The sequence below is a fragment of the Rhinatrema bivittatum genome, chromosome 15, assembly GCF_901001135.1.
Source record: "Rhinatrema bivittatum chromosome 15, aRhiBiv1.1, whole genome shotgun sequence".
Lineage (NCBI taxonomy): Eukaryota > Metazoa > Chordata > Amphibia > Gymnophiona > Rhinatrematidae > Rhinatrema > Rhinatrema bivittatum.
In genome coordinates this window covers 44,084,164-44,102,920 of record NC_042629.1, presented here as the reverse complement: position 1 = coordinate 44,102,920, position 18,757 = coordinate 44,084,164, and the positions used below count along the sequence as shown (strand labels likewise).

Below are 18,757 nucleotides of genomic sequence, written 5' to 3'. Positions count from 1 at the left end.
CCACATGCATAAACACATCTGCCCTGAGGCCAGTGATACTGAAGAAACCACGCCAGCGGTGGTTTAAACTCCCCACAAAGAGTTCGTCAGCTCACCCACCCAACTTCCGGATTCCACTCCCTTGTTCCCGAAACGGAACATGCTGAAAACAACGTCACACAAACCGGAAATAACATCACAGAATAGCGATTGACGAGTTAAAGTGCCGGGCTTGACGCCTGAGAACTGGAAGTGGCTCGTTGGTCTAGGGGTATGATTCTCGCTTCGGGTGCGAGAGGTCCCGGGTTCAAATCCCGGACGAGCCCTCTTTTTATTTTTAGATCTATTTTTTTTAATGTCAAAACCTAAAATTGCAAGCTATAAACCGCATATATACATAGTTTGCTATGCAGAGAATGTGAAACTTTTCTTTTCAGTCAGCAAAAATACGTATATATACGAAAAATAATGTAAATACATTGATAATAAAACATGTAATTAAAAAAAAATAAAAGCAGCAACGTGCAAGACGTTTATACGAGCTTCATGTTTTACGCGGTCTTTTACAGTATGTATAATTAATTTTTCAGTTTTAGAAAATTGCATCCAATCCACCACTGATGCTCTTTTTGAGATACTACGTCGGTTATGGAAAAGAGCAGAGGTTGATTTAACTACCGCCACGGATTAATTGCCATGCAGCTGAATAAAAGGATGCGCAATTTGCAAAAACTAAAAATACAGTGATTCAAACCATGCATATAGTGGTATTGCTTTGATATTACATGTATTTCCTAATAATGATTCCTGAAATATTTGAAACGGCTGGATGGTTACGATACTGGAAGAGAAAAAATATATTCTTAAATAAAAAAATACGGGCTCGTCCGGGATTTGAACCCGGGACCTCTCGCACCCTAAGCGAGAATCATACCCCTAGACCAACGAGCCGCGATATACTTACTTTTCCAACAGCCTCAGAAGAAATCACCATCATCATGCCCAGGTATGTTGAACAAAAATTTATACTGCGACAGGCCAGCCACAGTCTTTCCCTTCCTTCCCGGTCAACTTGTCTACATCTTGGTTTCAACCAAATTCTGAAGAAGAGACGTTGACAGCAAACCAAAACGTTATTTTTGTCCGAATGTATTCCGTATCCCCCTCCTACATTTTCTATTTTCGACCCGCCCATGTCCTGCAGCCTTATTTGAGGGAGGGCGGGCAAAATGTTTGCCTGCTGCTAAATGATTGACAGTCACTATCTACCAACGGCCAAACATTTCCGCCTGCCGATATCCAACCAGACTACCTTCGCAGGGGCGCTTGGATGGGGTGGAATCCGTCTAGGCAACGAGGGCGCGGAGAAAAGTCAGGGGCGGGAAAAGTGTCGCTTAGAAACGGTGGTCGAGACTCATGATGAATTAGTTTCTTCCCACCCCTCTCGCCTTACGTTGGCCAATGAGATGCAAGCAAGGGGGAAAGCAGGGGGGAGAGAGGAGAGGCCGAGCTGAGCTGATGCGTACGTGAGGGGCCGTGCTTGGTGGCGGCGGCGGTGGCGGTGGCGGTAGCGGAGGATTACGATGCGGGGAGTCGGCTGGCCGAGGTCCTGGGCCGTGTCCTGCCTGCTGGTGCTGGGTTTCGGTAAGAGTAAAGCTGCTCCCTGACCGCATTAGCCAGAGGGGGCGGGGGCTGCGTCCTGGGTGGTGCCCGGGGGAAGAGGTTACCTCAATCGCGGGCCTTGGCCACCGCCGCCCGCTCTCCGGGGTAGGAGCGAGGGCCGCCGCGCCCAGTCTTACCGGGGCGGAGGGTGGGACATGGCATAAACTGTAGTACTGGAGGATGAAAAAAAACTTTAGCAGGCAAACAGCAGATAAAGACGGACAGTTTTTGGCCCAGCTAAAAGGGCAAACCGTGGAGCAGGGCGAGGTGGAGCTGCAGCAGCAGCTGGAGTAGCCTGATCTCCGCCCGGGGCTGTGTGGTGAAACCGTCTTGGCACTGGGTTGAGAGAGTTCTTTCCAAATCTCTTTATCTAATCCCAGCTGGTTAGGTTTTCAAGACAGCCCCAGCGAATATACTTGAGAGATTTCTTTTTGCGCGTGTTGGAAGCAGGGCTTGCAGATACATCATTGATAGTAATTCAGGCCAGGTTTGGGATCCACAGTCTAGGAAAAAGGTTTTGGTGAAAATAGAGTTTTCAAGTGTCCAAACAACTTTCTTTGTGGTTAGCTTAATGCCCCACTTTTCTATTGACTTTAGTGTTTGTGAAAGTTGCTGGATTGACAGTACTAGAAAGCAACATCCCCCTTCTATCCACAGAGCAGGAATAGTATAGGCAGCAGGGTAAGCATCACTGTATTCTGTCCTGACAGTGTGTCCTGATCCGGAAGATTGCTTAAATAGAAATGCACCATTGGAGAAACGAGAGGCTGCCACCACCACTGTCTCATTACCATTGTTGGATAGTTTACCATATTCCTCTTTTTTTGTATGGACAGGCCAGATATTCTAAAAGGCTTTTCTCATTGTGTCTCTAAGGTAAACAATTTAGTACGTCTAGTCCTATATTATACTTTTGGTAAATTCCCTGAAGTGACTCAACACTTGTTTAAACCAGAAACACATAATAGGTTAGGGGAAAAGCAGACCCTTATGAGGTTATTTCTTTTGTGAACAGTGAATTTCTCTTTCCAAGTAGGATAAATTCTTCCCTTTCTCTCTCTCTCCCTTTGGAAATAGTCTGTATTTGCTTGTGTTTACCTTTTAATAGCATATAGAAGAAGGAGCGGAGATATTGAATGTCTAACTTATTTATTTAGTTGTTTAAAATTCTTCTTTCTGCTGCCTCCATACAAAGTTTGGTGTGGATTACAAAATTATTAAAAAATATATACAAATAAAACAACATGAAAACATTAATAAATTTATTTATTTAAAGAGTCTTCTATACCGATGTTAGTCGAAACATCACTCTGTTTACATGGACCAAAAGCAACGGAAATTACAAGTAACAGGGGAAGGGTAGGGGGTACAAAAAACCAATAGGAGAGCAGAGAAGCATAGGAACAATTAACAAGTGAACTATAATGTTATAAGAACAAGTTCATAGTCAAATTCAGGTCATGATTAACATATAATTAAAAAAACAAACCTGCAAGTTTAACTTCTGGGCTAAGCATGACTTCTCTGATACAGCTCCATGTTTTATTCTCTCTACCTGATCCAGTTTTTCTATTTATACCAATGGAAATGCTTTTGATGCAAACATCCTTCCCTTTAAGGAGAGAGACTCATGGGCTGGAGATCTGAAAGAAGGAGGATGTTTTCCTTTTACATTAAAAACATGCAATTTCAGAACAATGGTACCTACATCTGGTGTGTCAGAAATCCTCCTGACTTCTCCACATATACTGGAGAAATCAAAGTGAGACCAGACCCACTAAAAGAATTCTGATGAGTCTGTTTGAATCCCGTTTAGTGATAATGCAAACAGTTTTTAGTCTCCTTTGAAATATGCTTCTTACCTATCAGTAAAATGGAGCTCTTGCATGGAACATCTACATCTGTGACTTTTTGTTTAACATTTGATCTAAGAAAGCATTCCAGAAATTTTTTAGCTTTCGGCATAACAAAACATGCACCATTAAGTCCTGCTCGATGCCACATTTAGTGCATTGATCTGACTGCAATAGACTCATTCTTTTGACTTGAACTATGACGGCTATGCTTGATTATAAGGCTAGAAAGTTTGGGAGACAAAATAATGCTCTTATCATGGAATAAACTTTGACAGAGTAGAACACGCAAAGCAATATTAGAACCTTTAAGAAAGCAGTGACAGAGATTAGAAGATATTTGCTAGAGGATGAGAGAGTTTTTTCAAACACAGAGCATATCAACTGAAGTTAACCGTCAAGAAATTCAATTTGATTTTTATATTTTCCTTTTTATAGAGAGCTAAGAAGTTATTCATCAATGAGACTTCAAAGTTCCTTACTTGTAGGTATGCATTCAAATACTGCTTTGGAATATCACATTTTTCTCTAAACAGAAAAACGTTATCAAAATCTAATGTTTCCACAATCACATTAATTTCTTTTTGCTTCCACAAGGAAAGGACAGTTTCCTATACTTGTCAAAGGTGTCTCCCCCCCCCCCCCCCCCACTTGGAGGCAAAAGAGAGGAGGCATCAAGCCTCTAGCCCCACCATATGCTATGATAACCAGCTTACATGAATGGTGTTTCTAATATGGATGAGGATTTTATGCTGTGGTGGATGGCATGCACATTTTTAAGAAATATGGTTTCACTATTTTTCTTTAAACATTCCAGAGCACTACATTTATATTCCCTGAACAACCATTCCCATCTAGATTTGAAGCTGGCATGCAACATTATATTCAGAGATAGGTTAAAGCCAAATCGCCCACTTTTTTCCCATTGATAGCAGGGCTGAATTAGCCATGCTGTCATGGGACCTGTCCTTCAGGGCCCAGGAGGCAGAGCTTCAGAAGTAGAATACAGAGCTTTGCTCTGTGCGGCTGCGCCTGCTTTCCCGCACAGCAGTAGAGATTCTCCTCAGTCTCTTCTTTCCGCGCGGGGGATCGCACGCGGGGCTTCGTGGTTCTCCTCAGCCAAAAGAGAATGACTCCTCCCACACCTTCCAGGTTCAAGAAATGTACCTGCGAAAAGATTATGTCCATCACCGAGGCCGACGTCAGTAGCGTCTAAGAAGATGCCCTCACTGCCCTGATCAAAAATTGCGCCGGAATTGACTCCGCTAGTGTCGACATTGCATGCATCGGGAGCGACGCATCCTTCATCGGGAGCATCGGGACCGAAGCACTCCCAAAGTGAAGCATCGAGATTGGTGCATAAAGTGTCGGGAGTGACGCAATTGACGCCGGCAACTGCGCATAAGGCGTCGAGAGAAGCACACAGAGCACCAGCCAGGCCATCTGGACCGCTCCCGATGCAACCGGGTCAAAATTGCTGCATCGGGATCGCAGCCTATGATACCATCGACTCATCCACGTCCCCGAGCACGGAAGGCTGCTTCCAGGAGTAGTCATTCTTCCAGGGACCTCCTACCATCGGGTGAGGAATGAGGTCAGACCACATCCCATTCCTCTTCATGGTGGTCCTGCTCATTGGTCAGGATCTGCTCTAATGCATCGTCCAGGCATGGCATGGCATGACTGACGAATTCCCACAGGGACCACACCGGAAAAGAAGGAAAGCTGAGTCTCCTCATGGGTTACACCCTCCACCGCCTCAACCAGCCAGACTCGGCACCAAACCAAAAATGCTGTCTCAGACAAAAGAGAAATTTATGCAGCTTTTGCTAGCCCCCTCTGACTTTCGGAGTCATGCAAGCGTCGTTTGACATGCTGACTTCACCAGCGGGCAGTGAAGCACCACATTCGTCCCCATTGTCCTCCCAGGTGGAGGCGCCGACGCCACCGGTAAAAGAACGAACACCACCTCCAGCGGTGCTGGCACCCGTTCACCAGGAACCGGGGTATGCTACGGATCCGAACTCCCCTCCAACATCACCGTCCTCTTCCACGGGATTCATCTGATCCCACGGAACCATACTCTTCTCCGGAGGATCTATCCTATCCAAAGTTCCTGGAAAAAGTTGGATTGCTGCTGAATCTAGAAATACAGAAGCTGCATGATCTTCGGGCGGACACCTTAGATTTACTCAAGATCTTTGACGTACCGGCGGAACAGACATCCTTGCCATCGCATAAGATCTTAAATTCAGTCCCTTGACAAGTCGTGGGAAACACCATTTTCCATTCCAGCCGTGTCAAGAAAAACGGACTTAAAGTTTAGAATGAAGAATGATCCTTGCTATTCGGTCCAGCAACTTCCACACTCCTCACTGGTGGTGGAATCGGCGATGTAGAGGGCCAAAAGATCCAAACTGCATGCCTCGGTCCCACCAGGTAAGGATCAAAAGCTCCTTGATGAGTTTGCCCGCAAGTCTTTTCAGGGAGCAATGTTGTCTGCACACATTCAACAACATCAGTTTTACATTGTCCAGTCTCCCTTGTAAGGGGGATAATCTCCTTGGGGATAAATTCCAAGAGACAGTAGCAAACTTAAAGGAGCAGGCAGTAGCAGTCCAGTCCCTGACTCAGCCATCCAGATTTTCATCACAAAGAAAATACTACACTCCAGGGCGTAGACAGACCTATCCGACTAGGCCGATGCGACAGTACTCGTCCTATCGACCTCAACCTTATCTTCCACCGCAGCGGGCTCAACAACAACCACAAAATCAAGCATAGCAGCATAGGGGCTGCCCATGAGGGCAATGCCCACAGAATCAACAAGCTACGTCTTCCGCCAAGCCACAGTCCTCTTTTTAAGAGAGACTGCCACCATTAACCCATTTATATCTGCCGGGCAGAATCACGACTCGGTTAGTCGAATGGAAGAAGATAACATCAGACCAGTGGGTTCTGGAAGTAGTGGAAAGGGGATACCAACTACAGTTTGTGACAAAACTTTAACTCCCTCATCCTGTCTGCAAAGTACAACATTCACATCAATCACTGTAGCGTATGGAGGCAAAGAAGACACTTGAGGCAGCTCTCATGGCAGGCAGGTCAAAAGGGCTTGAGCACAGTGTAGCACTCTCTTTTATTGTACATTCATACAAAGGCAGATGATGTGTCATTACATGATTGGCTACTTTCCCATAGCAACAGACGAGTCCTTACACTATTGGTTTTGGCTCAGGGGGTGTGCACGGATCATATCATTGGCTGCTGAAATCTATACCTCCTGACTTTGTCCTGCCTCTGACTAGGGAACACCCAGCCCTACTTTCAGGCTAACAGGATTAATTATAAGCCAGAGAAATACATGAAGTCAGGTATCCTTTCCTAGGCAGAGAGGCTTAAGCACAAGTGATGCTTTTATTCAGGCAAATGTCAGGGAGAAGGGAAGTTAGTGTTTAAACCTGATGAAATGGCTTGCTGGCAAGCGCGTATTTCCCACAATCACTACTACGGGAAGAGATACTATCCCTTCAGAAACAACGAGCAATCCATCTGATTCTACCTTATGCTCGACACAAGGGTTTTTTTAAATTTTATTTTTATAAGTTTAACAATTATTCAAGAATGCCTTCTTGTTTGAAAAAAGAGACATCCAACTTCTTTAACAGAAATATTAGATCATTAATAAGGAAAATTATACATTTTGAACTCAAATCAAAGTCCACAATTACCAGATTTCAAGACACACAATCTAAGGAAAAATAAACAAATTGTGCTTTACAATTTAGAATTAAATGGGGAAAAGGAAGCTAAAAGATGGTTCTGGATACTTAATTACTCATTAGCGGACTTTATATTCATTCTATGGGAGAAGAGGTTCTTGAAAATATATTTTTCCCCACCAAAAAAACAGTTGATTAGGTTGATAAAAAACATATGACATCCCTTGATATTTTATAAGACACTTACAGGGATATTTTAACAGGAACATAGCCCCAATTTCCAATACTCTAGGTCTCAACAAAAGGAACTGTTTCCTTCTTTTTTGAGTGACTTTTGATAAATCAGGAAATACATTCACTTTGAGACCTAGAAATTTTTCTGTTCTATGTCTGAAAAACATTTTTAATGTCCACTCTTTATCTGACTCAAGCAAAAATGTTACCACCAATGTAGCTGGGGTAACCTGGTCTTTATAAGATGTTTCCAATATTTCAGTCATATTCATTTGTAATGGATCAACACTAAATATTTTATTAGTTTCTTTATCATTAACGGGATTCTTATCTTTAATAGGTGGTATATAATATATCCTCGTTGTTACAGGTATAGCCTGATCAGAAATCTTTAATATTTCTATCATATATTTCTTCCACATCTCCTTTGGGGATATGATTTGACTCTTGGGGAAATTAATAAACCGAAAGTTCCTACCCCTTAATACATTCTCCATATTTTCTAATCTAGAATTCAAAATATTTTCTTTCATTAGGGCATTTTGGAGCCAGACGGTATTTCCCAATTCTACATTAATTTTAGAAATACTCTCTTTCTCTATTATTTCTCTTTCAACCTTCTCAATACATGTTACCATTTTCCCCACATATAAGTGAACTGGAGCCATCTGGTTATAAATATTCAAATTCAATGCCTGTATAGCGTCCCAAATTGATTCAAGAGAAATATTTGTTGGTTTCAACAATTCTAGTTTTATAAGCTGAGGAAGCACTTCTTTCTCCCCATTATTCCTCTCCAATGGAATATCATTTCCACCTCCAGCACCTGATGATAAAGTAGGGAGACAAACATAGGCCTGCGATGTTTCACCCCCTTGAGCACCCAGGATATGGGAATCTCCCAATTCCAGGTGGTCTAACAATGGGGTTTCAGGCCTTGTCTCAGCAGGGTTGCTTTGGGGGGCTCCGCTCTACCGGGGATAGGGTGGTATATAACTCTGGAGAGGAGTCAGTTAAATCTTTCTCCCGTCCCACTCTCAGCGAGCCTTCACCCGGTTTTTCAGTATCACGGTGTATATGTGCGTCCATTGGGCCAATAACGCTTTGTGATCCCGACAGGGCCTCTTTCTCTTTGGCCCTCCGTTTCCTAACTGAATGAGGCATTTAAAGATTTATGCCACCAGGCACTACTTACATATCACCGATAGCTTCTTAAAGTCTTGGATCTGACGCTCGGGTATCACCCGGGCAGGTGGTAATACGCAAGAGAGGATTTAAAGTCCCCAAACTTCTCTTTCTTTAATTCAAAATTTTAGCGTTTCAACTCAAAAGCCGCGTGCCGGCATTGGCTGCGCGCCGCAGATGGGCGGGCTTTATAGTTCCTCAGTCGAGCCGAGATGACGTCAGGAAACAAAGTTCAGATGTGCACTTTACTGACCGTCGGGGCCTGAAAAGAACCCCCGGACAGATCGCTGGAATGGAGCTCAGCTTCAGGTAATTCCTCTCCCCTTTCCCACCGACACAAGGGTTTTTATTCACCCTACTTCCTCATTCCAAAAAAGACAGGAGGTCACCGGCCAATTTTAGATCTGCGGGAGCTCAAAAAACACGTAACCAAAGAAAAATTCAAGATGGTATCCTTAAAGAATATTCTATCACTTCTACAACCCAACGACTGGATGTGTTCCATCGATCTGAAGGATGCTTACACGCACATATCAGTCATCCCCTCTTCGTGGCGATGCCTCTCCTTCCAATTTCAGAACCAACATTATCAATACAAGGTCCTCCCATTTGTTCTCTCGGCGGCCCCCAGAGTTTTCACAAAATGCATGGCAGTAGTGGTGACGCATCTACGGAAGCTAGGCATCTGCATTTTTCCCTATCTGGACGACTGGCTGTTAGTGGCATCGCATCCTGAAACGCTCCACCACCATCTACACCAGACACTTCAGTGCTTGGATCGTCTGGGGATATTGGTCAATTTTCAGAAATCTATTCTCGAGCCAACGCAGATTCTTCAATTCATTGGCGCCCGCTTGGATACCATCAGGACACGAGCATTTCTTCCTCGAGACAGGAGAGTGGAGATGTGTCGGATATTACGATCTCTCCGCCTAACACCACGTCCGGCGCGCCAAGTTCTCACAGCACTGGGACACATGGCAGCAGCCATCTATACAGTTCCCAACACAAGATTACACATGCACCGCTTGCAATGGGGACTGAAAAGGCAGTGGAAACAACATTCGCAACCTCTCGCGAAGCAAATAGCCCTCACTGCAGAAATGATAAAAGATTTGGACTGGTGGTTGAAACCCAGAACACTAACAAAAGGAGCATTGTTTACCCCACCTCGACACAATGCAGTCCTGACCACCGATGCCTCCCACAAAGGATGGGGAGCGCATTTGGATCAATTGCAGACTCAAGGGTTATAGACCCCACAAGAACAGCTCCTACACATCAACTTGCTGGAACTCCCAAGCAATCAAGAATGCAATTGGCACATTCCTCCCTCATCTACAGGGACGACGGATCATGGTATATACCGACAATCAAGTAGTCATGTTTTATATAAACAAACAAGGCGGGTCCGGTTCCTGGATACTGTGCAAGGAGAGAGTTCAGATTCTAGACCAAGCACATCGGCACTGTATACAGGTACAGGCCACATACCTACCAGGTGTGGTGAACACTCGGGCGGACAGGCTCAGTCGGATTTTCTACCCTCACAAATGGGAATTGAATCACCAGGTGGCATTAACCATCTTTCAGAAATGGGTAACACCCTCAATAGATCTGTTCGCTACAGAACACAACACAAAAGTACCTCGCTTCTACTCTGTTTGGAGCAGCAATCGCAGAGTAGCGCAAGAAGCTTTCCTGATTCCTTGGACAGAACCTTTCATGTATGCCTTTCCTCCAATTCCACTTATCACGAAGACTATACAAAAGTGCATATGGGACGCGGCACAGCTGACTTTAGTGGCACCAGCTTGGCCCAGACAACCGTGGTACACTTACCTTCTCGATCTGTCCATCGACGAATCATTCACACTACCACCTCAAGTGTTAGAAGGACGCTCTTGCATCCGATGCAAGCATCCCTCCACTTGACGGCATGGCGGTTGAACGGCTCCTTTTGATTGAGTAGGGTATATCCATAGCGGCTCAGGACATATTGTTACACTCTAGAAAAACCGTCCACAACCCGTAACTACAGTTTCAAGTGGAAATGTTATCCCAAGTGGTGTCTAACTCATGATTTCCAACCCATAGATTGTTCACCGGAGACACTCTTGGACTATCTCCACACCCTATACACAGCTGGTTTCGCCACCTCTTCAATTAGAGTACATCTCAGTGCTATAGCAGCATACCATAGACCGCATGGAAGTCAACCCATTTCGATGCATCCAGTAGTATCCAAATTTTTCAGAGGTCTCATACGTTTGTGACCTCCAGTCACCAAACCACCGATATCCTGGGACCTCAATATTGTCCTGGAACAACTTATGCTACCTCCATTCAAGCCAATTGAATCCACGCACATAAAATATCTCACGTGGAAAGTGGTTTACCTGGTCGCGGTAACGTCAACGCGAAGAGTCAGTGAACTTCAAGCACTGGTGCATTACAGTCCCTATTTGCAATTCCACCATAACAAGGTGATCCTGCAAACTCATCCCTCCTTTTTGCCAAAGGTGGTTTCACAATTCCATTTAAATCAAACCATAGAGTTACCTATCCTTTTACCTAAACCGCATCGTAATGATAGAGAGAAACTTCTACATGCATTGGCTTATTACAAATCTAGAACACATTCTGCTTCCAGAGCATCACATTTGTTTCTCATTTAATCCAAATGCTCCAGTGCTCCCGGTAGCAAAACAAACTATTTCTAGTTGGATTGCTCAATGTATCCAGTTTTGTTACCACAAGCGAAAGGTAGTTCTAACCTGTAATCCGAACGCACATCAAGTACGAGCGATGGCGGCCTTGGTGGCGCACCTCTGTGGAATCCAGCCTATTGACATTTGTAAAGCAGCAACATGGTCATCTTTACACATTTTCACCTCTCACTATTGTGTAGATCAACAGATGGCAGCAGATGCGGCTGTGGGCAAAGCCGTACTACACTCTGTCGTTCATTAATCCTACTCTGCACTATCCACCACTAAGATCACGCTATAAAAAAAAAGAGAGAGTTACCTGGGATACAAGGACTCAGTAAATACCCTTTCAATTGGTGAAGAACATGGTGTGTACTGTGCTATTTAGCGTGATAGGGAGCTTGGGACTCCCATGACAGCATGGCTAATTCAATCTGCTATCTACAGAAACACTGTTTACGGTAAGCAAACTTGCTTTTACCTGAGTCAATTTTGTGAATCTAATCCTAGATTTCTTGGAGCACCAGGTACATTTTAAAAATACAGATTTTGATATCATTTGATTTTTGTCTGTTTAACCAATGAATAGGGCAACATTTTTAAGGGATACATAATTTTGGAAGAAAAATAATTTTAAATAAAGCACATGTGCAATGTAGAGAATGATATCCTCTGCCATTCTTCCATTCTTTCTCTATCTTTTGTAAAATAGTGATGTATCAGATCTTGTGAACATGAATTCTAAACATGGCCTCAATTACACCTAGGATATACAGGATTGATGAGTTAAAGGGGCACTTAGAGAAGATAATGTTTAATGAAGAGGATGTTGGGGCGGTACCCGTACTGGAGAAGGTTTTCATGGGTAATGATTCAGATGGACTGAACCAAATCACTGTGAACCTAGAAGATGTGGTAGACCTGATTGACAAACTGAAGAGTAGTAAATCACCTGGACCGGATGGTATAGACCCCAGAGTTCTGAAGGAACTAAAAAATGAAATTTCAGACCTATTAGTAAAAATTTGTAACCTATCATTAAAATCATCCATTGTACCTGAAGACTGGAGGATAGCAAATGTAACCCCAATATTTAAAAAGGGCTCCAGCGGTGATCTGGGAAACTACAAACCGGTTAGCCTGACTTCAGTGCCAGGAAAAATAGTGGAAAGTGTTCTAAACATCAAAATCACAGAACATATAGAAAGACATGGTTTAATGGAACAAAGTCAGCATGGCTTTACCCAAGGCCAGTCTTGCCTCACAAATCTGCTTCACTTTTTTGAAGGAGTTAATAAACAGGTGGATAAAGGTGAACCGGTAGATGTAGTATACTTAGATTTTCAGAAGGCATTTGACAAAGTTCCTCATGAGAGGCTTCTAGGAAAAGTAAAAAGTCATGGGATAGGTGGCGATGTCCTTTCGTGGATTGCAAACTGGGTAAAAGACAGGAAACAGAGAAGGATAAAATGGACAATTTTCTGAGTGGAAGGGAGGGGGCAGCGGAGTGCCTCAGGGGTCTGTATTGGGACCCTTACTTTTCAAATCATTTATAAATGATCTGGAAAGAAATACGAGTGAGATAATCAAATTTGCAGATACAAAATTGTTCAGAGTGGTTAAATCACAAGCAGATTGTGATAAATTGCAGGAAGACTTTGTGAGACTGGAAAATTGGGCATCAAGATGGCAGATGAAGTTTAATGTGGATAAGTGCAAGGTGATGCATATAGGGTAAAATAACCCATGCTATAGTTACACAATGCTAGGTTCCATATTAAGTGCTACAACCCAAGAAAGAGATCTAGGCGTCATAGTGGATAACACATTGAAATCGTCAGTTCAGTGTGCTGCGGCAGTCAAAAAAGCAAATAGAATGTTTGGAATTATTAGAAAGGGAATGGTGAATAAAATGGAAAATGTCATAATGCCTCTGTATCGCTCCATGGTGAGACTGCACCTTGAATACTGTGTACAATTCTGGTCGCCGCATCTCAAAAAAGATATAATTGCGATGGAGAAGGTACAGAGAAGGGCAACCAAAATAAGGGGAATGGAACAGCTCCCTTATGAGGAAAGACTAAAGAGGTTAGGACTTTTCAGCTTGGAGAAGAGACGGCTGAGGGGGGATATGATAGAGGTGTTTATAATCAAGAGAGGTCTAGATGTGAATCGGTTATTTACGCTTTTGGATAATAGAAAGACTAGGGGGCACTCCATGAAGTTAGCATGGGGCACATTTAAAACTAACTGGAGAAAGTTCTTTTTTACTCAATGCACAATTAAACTCTGGAATTTGTTGCCAGAGGATGTGGTTAGTGCAGTTAGTATAGCTGTGTTTAAAAAAGGATTGGCTAAGTTCTTGGAGGAGAAGTCCATTACCTGCTATTAATTAAGTTGACTTAGAAAATAGCCACTGCTATTACTAGCAACGGTAACATGGAATAGACTTAGTTTTTGGGTACTTGCCAGGTTCTTGTGGCCTGAATTGGCCACTGTTGGAAACAGGCTGCTGGGCTTGATGGACCCTTGGTCTGACCCAGTATGGCATGTTGTTCTTATACAGGGATACAAAAATGCCAGTCTTACAGGCCTCTCACCTTGATTAACCAAAACATTAAGATTTGGCAAGAAGAATTTAAAATGTGATACTAGTTCTAGTTAAGGAAGATCAGGCTGAATGTGTCAGACATGTTGCATTTATGCTAATTAACAAAGATCTGCACATTTTGTAATTAGCATAAATGTAGGAAAAGCCTTTGATAAGGTTAAAAGGAATATATTCTGGGTGCTGGAGGAACTTAGCATGAAAGGAGACACTAAATGGATTAAAATTACTGTATCACTACCCAGTGGCAATGATTTTAGTTAATGGAATCTTCCGAAAAGAGGCATAATAGAGGAGTAGCCTAGTAGTTAGAGCAGTGGCTTCTCCTTGTGATCTTGGGCAAGTCACATCACCCTCCATTGTCTTAAGTACAAATTTAGGTTGTAAGTCCACTGGGGACAGGGAAATACTTACTGTACCTGAATGTAATCCACCTTGAAGTGCTTAAAAGGTAGAATATAAGAATAAATATTTAAAATAAAAATAAAGGCAGGGTTATCCACTTACCTGGTATTCCTATAAACAGTGGAAGCACTAGCTATTAAGATCTCTCAGTAAATAGAGATTCTGGTGGAATCTTCAGAATTCATTGTGTCTTTTTGCAGATGATATGTTTGCAAACCCAGTAGGTCTAGCCAATATCGAGGAATCAATTTGCTTGGAGAACATGTAGATTAGCAAATTAAATTTTAAAAAAAAAATCTGATAATTTGCTGATTCGAACACATGGGCAGATTTCCCACTGAAATGGGCTAATAAGCATATGATGTATATTGGGTCAGTATTCCACCAAATGTTTAATCTATTGACACAGTACAGCAAAGGAAAAAGAAAATGGCATAAGTGGTAAGAGTCAGTCAAAGTTGTTGCAGCTAGAGGTGTAGTCTTGCATTTAAATCCGTGCTGGTTCCTGAGCTCAGAATTGCTTTAAAAAAACAAAACCAAAGGAGACCAATGTATGAACCATCCTGATTCTGCCAGACTGATGATTCACTGGAGGAGAGAGATGGTTCTTATAGTGAAGGGCAAAAATATAAGTACCACATCTTCTGGGCAGAACTTACTACAAGCACAGTTTGACTCATATCTCTTACTCTTAACTGGTACCATGAGATGGATCTCCTGATGCATCCTTTATGATGGAGAATGGCTGAAGATGATTTCTGCTTTTCTGGGTTGTGCTCTGTTGCAGAGAGCACAGTCTGAATTCTTCATACTCTACCATGATGGAAAAGGGCAAGGCTAACACTAGGGAACAGTGTTAGCCCAGAATATGGGACTGAGATGTATCCTAAAGGTGCTGGTTCCATCTGCCTCGAGTGAGAAGGTGATTCTTGAATCTTAGCCTACAGGAATAGGACATCTTGAGGAAGGTTCTTGGTTGGCTACTTGGTAGCCTTAGGCTTGGCCTCTTGGCTTGACTGAATAAAACATTTGGCTGGACCTTGCTTTTACATAGGAACTGCCTTCTTTCCAGGGAAATTCTCTCCCAGCTCTCTCTTTCCTATTATATTTGCAGTTATCCCCATAAACCCTTTGTTCGGTAGCTGGCTATCTTTCAGGCAATGGGGGCTGTCCATCTCTACCTGAAACAGGCTGTGATTAGCCCCAAAGACTATCAGTCCTTTTTGTTGTGCTAAAGAGTTTCTGCATGAGGCTTTTAGATCTTGTGGGTGTCCTTGGAAGTTGCTGGTATAAAATCCTCCCAAAGGAAATCGACTTCCTTTCTGATGTTTGCCTATGTGCACTGCAAGCACAAATATAGGAACCAGCTGATTTGTTTTTTCCTATAGTCTGACTAGGCTTCACTAATCTTGGTTATTCTTGCACTATAACTGACACCAATGGGCACATCAGGAGGGTCAGGTCCTTTCTAGTTGATTGGGGGCCAATGTAGTAAGCCATGCTGACCCTAGCATGGCTTTTTACTCCCATTCTAGCATGTTTTGTGGCGCCTACCTCGTCCTGGTATGCAATAGGTTTTAAGGCTGAAAAAACCTGTGATAAAACAGGAGTAGAAAGCTGTGTCGAGGTTGGCATGCCTCCATGCATTAACTGCAGGGTAAAAAAACATTAGCAAGGAAGCAAGCTAGTGGGGAAGCTCCCTCCTACGTCTCCTTACTATGGGGAAAGTTTAGCTTAGAAACATTAAGTAGTCTAGAAATATTTTAAATAACTGCTGCCTCTGACCAGGAGTTTAAGTTCCCACGGTAAAAGGAAGCTACTGAACCCCACTTGGGTTGGGTTGGCGAGTTCTCCCTAAGCAGGCCAAACTCCCTTTAGGTAAATTAGTGGGGCAAATAGCCCATGGGAGGGGGGGGATTTGCCTTCTTGGCTCAGCCCCACCCAATCTCCCCTCGCTCCTACTGGAGCCACCGAATTTGACCTCCCACCCATCCGCCTAAATAAAAAATTAGCTAGCAGAGCAGAACTCAATCCTTCTACCTTCAGAGGCCCAATTGGGTTGGGCTAGGCCAGTGCGCCTTCCCTCCAACTGGCACCACCAAGCAACAGAATCCCCTTCCACTCACCTAAAAAAAAAAGTGGCTGGGCTGGAAGGGGAACCCCCAAGCCCACTCCCCATCTATTTGCCAGCCTTCACAAAACAATAAGGTAGCCTTGAGCTCTCCAAATCCTGGCCCCCGCCAGGTTACCCCAGCCAAAGAAGGCTCTACCTTTTTTTAGGGCTGTTCCCTTATTGGCAGTTGATTTGTCCCTTCACTGTCACCTGTCAGTGAAAGGACCCAATCCCCTTTCAGAAGGCTGTCCTTTCAGAATTCTGAAGGGGGGATTGGTCCTTTCACTAACAACTGACAGTGGCTCGACCAATTGGCTCTCCGAGAAGGTTGCAACCCTGCTGGAGAGGGTAGGGTACTTTTCTGTCTGGGGTTCCCTGGGTGAGGGAGGGATATGGAGGGCTCAGGGCTATTGTATATTTTAAGGCTGGTAGATAGATTGGTGGGAACGGAAGGGGGTGCTTCTGCTCTGGCCTGGCTAATGTTTTTGAAGGATTCTGCTGCTTGGTGGCTCCAATTGGAGGGAGGGAGTTTGGCCTGCTGAAGGAGGAAGGACCAGTTTGGAGTGGCCCGATCAGTCCCTTTGGAGTTCTCTGTCAACTCATTTTTTTTTTAGGTGGTTGGTTGGAAGGTCAAGGATATGGTTGTTCCATTTGAAGCTTTTGTCTTTTTTTTTAGGATAGATTTTGATTTAATAACAATCAAAATGGCCGGTGAGTTAAGCAGCACACAACTTTTTTTTTTTTTTTTTAACTCCTGGCCTGTTTTCAAGTCGGCAGCTTCCTGCAACCCATTGGGACCCCTGCTTTTAATATGAACGTTAAATAAAATCTGTGCTAAAATTTAACTCTGATTTTAGTGCGGGCTATGAGATCTCATTATCACCATGGGAGATGAGAAGGGCAAGGAAGGGCGAAGACCAGCCCCCCTAGCTGGGAGATATCCTATGACAGGGATAACTGAGTAGACTGGGAGAGCCCAACTGGTCCTTATCAACTGTATTATTACTATGCTACTAGGACTCTTCTAGCTAAACATGTAGCAATGGGAAAATAATTGAGTTGTCCCTATGTTACCAGTCACACTAAATCTATGGGAGAAACAGAGGCATCTTGCATCTGTCTTGAGTCTTTGGTCTGACCATTGCAGACCACCTCCTCTTATTGGCCAAAGTGAGCACAGAAGTGCTGAAAGTATTGCCTGAATGAGTAGCAGATGCTGATTTGTCTGCATCACGGCTACAGCTTTCACCAAGTTTCCTGCAAGTTACAAATATTGGAGGGGGAAGCTTCATAGCTAAACAATAACCCATGCCATTAACGGTTCACGTTCTAGGTACCCTGAATAAACTACAGCCTGACCATTAGCCTTGGCTGACCCTCTGGGCTGAAGTGGTCTGGTACACTGCTCATTTAAAGCTTTGCCTTTGATTTGCTCCTTTTGTTGGAGAGTTTTGAGGAAAATCAGCACATGGCCAGAACTTCTATCCTCTGTCCAAAGCAAAAAAAGAGCAGAGGCACTCAGAAGTATTTTTAATTCATCCATTTCAGTCTCGACTTCTATCTCGCTCTCCTATAGTCTCTGAAAAGACCTTGGACTCATGAGATATATTTCTAGATCTCAAGGATTTTCAATATTTGGATGTTTGACAAGCCTACCCAGCTTTGGTTCTAAGAAGTCATATCTATCTCCTCTGCTGGTAGGCTATTCCCAGGCATATACCATCTTCTTAGTAAAGAATCAGTAAGCTTGAAAGTACTGTCTCCTTTTTTTTTTTTTTTTTCTGACTTATTTAGAGGAGGGTACCCTGTTTTAATTCTTTCGTGTTAAAACATTTTCCCCACATTGTCCAAAGTCTTTGAATCATATGGAGAGATATCATTGTACCTTTTTTTTGTTGTTGTTGTTGTTTTTATAAACAAACACCTAGAAGTTGTACTTAGTCAAAATTGTTTACTGGGCTGAAATAAAAAGGACCCACCAACTTTAAAACTTGAATTTTCAGCTGGATGTCTAAAATAGACTTCATGATTCTTTATGTAAAGAAGTTCTAAAGGTGGCATTCCTTTGAGTGGCAGAGCAGAACTCCGAGCCGGGTCAGGCTGAGCCTCCTTCAGCAGGCCAAAAATGCAGAAGCTTCAGGAGAACAGACTTACAGAGGAGCTAGCTGGAATTCCATTCAAATTACTATGAAGCACTGCAGAATTGATAAATGAGCATTGAAGGGTAATGCCTTTGGAAGAAGGTATTTAAGCAGAACCAAAATAGCAGCGAGTTGAATTTCTGC

General features: G+C 43.3%; 1 protein-coding gene and 2 non-coding genes across 7 annotated transcripts in view; 2 read left to right on the top strand and 1 right to left on the bottom strand.

Moving 5' to 3' along the window:
- Nucleotides 1–233: 233 nt before the first annotated feature.
- On the top strand, nucleotides 234–305 carry TRNAP-CGG. Its single transcript has one exon. It is a non-coding gene; the product is annotated as a tRNA-Pro (tRNA).
- A 553-nt stretch (nucleotides 306–858) lies between these two features.
- TRNAP-AGG lies at nucleotides 859–930 on the bottom strand. Its single transcript has one exon. It is a non-coding gene; the product is annotated as a tRNA-Pro (tRNA).
- Nucleotides 931–1,420: 490 nt separating this feature from the next.
- Nucleotides 1,421–18,757, top strand: part of MPZL1 (myelin protein zero like 1) — a 65,451-nt gene continuing 48,114 nt past the window's right edge. The window contains exon 1 of one of the 5 annotated variants that reach the window (XR_003852812.1): nucleotides 1,421–1,623. Coding sequence is in view for 2 of the 5 variants with exons in the window: in XM_029578271.1 (XP_029434131.1) it covers nucleotides 1,563–1,623 (61 nt within the window). In the remaining 3 variants the exon portion in view is untranslated. The remainder of the gene's footprint in view (nucleotides 1,624–18,757) is intronic. The other 4 variants (XR_003852811.1, XM_029578271.1, XM_029578269.1 and 1 more) reach the window with 4 other exon arrangements.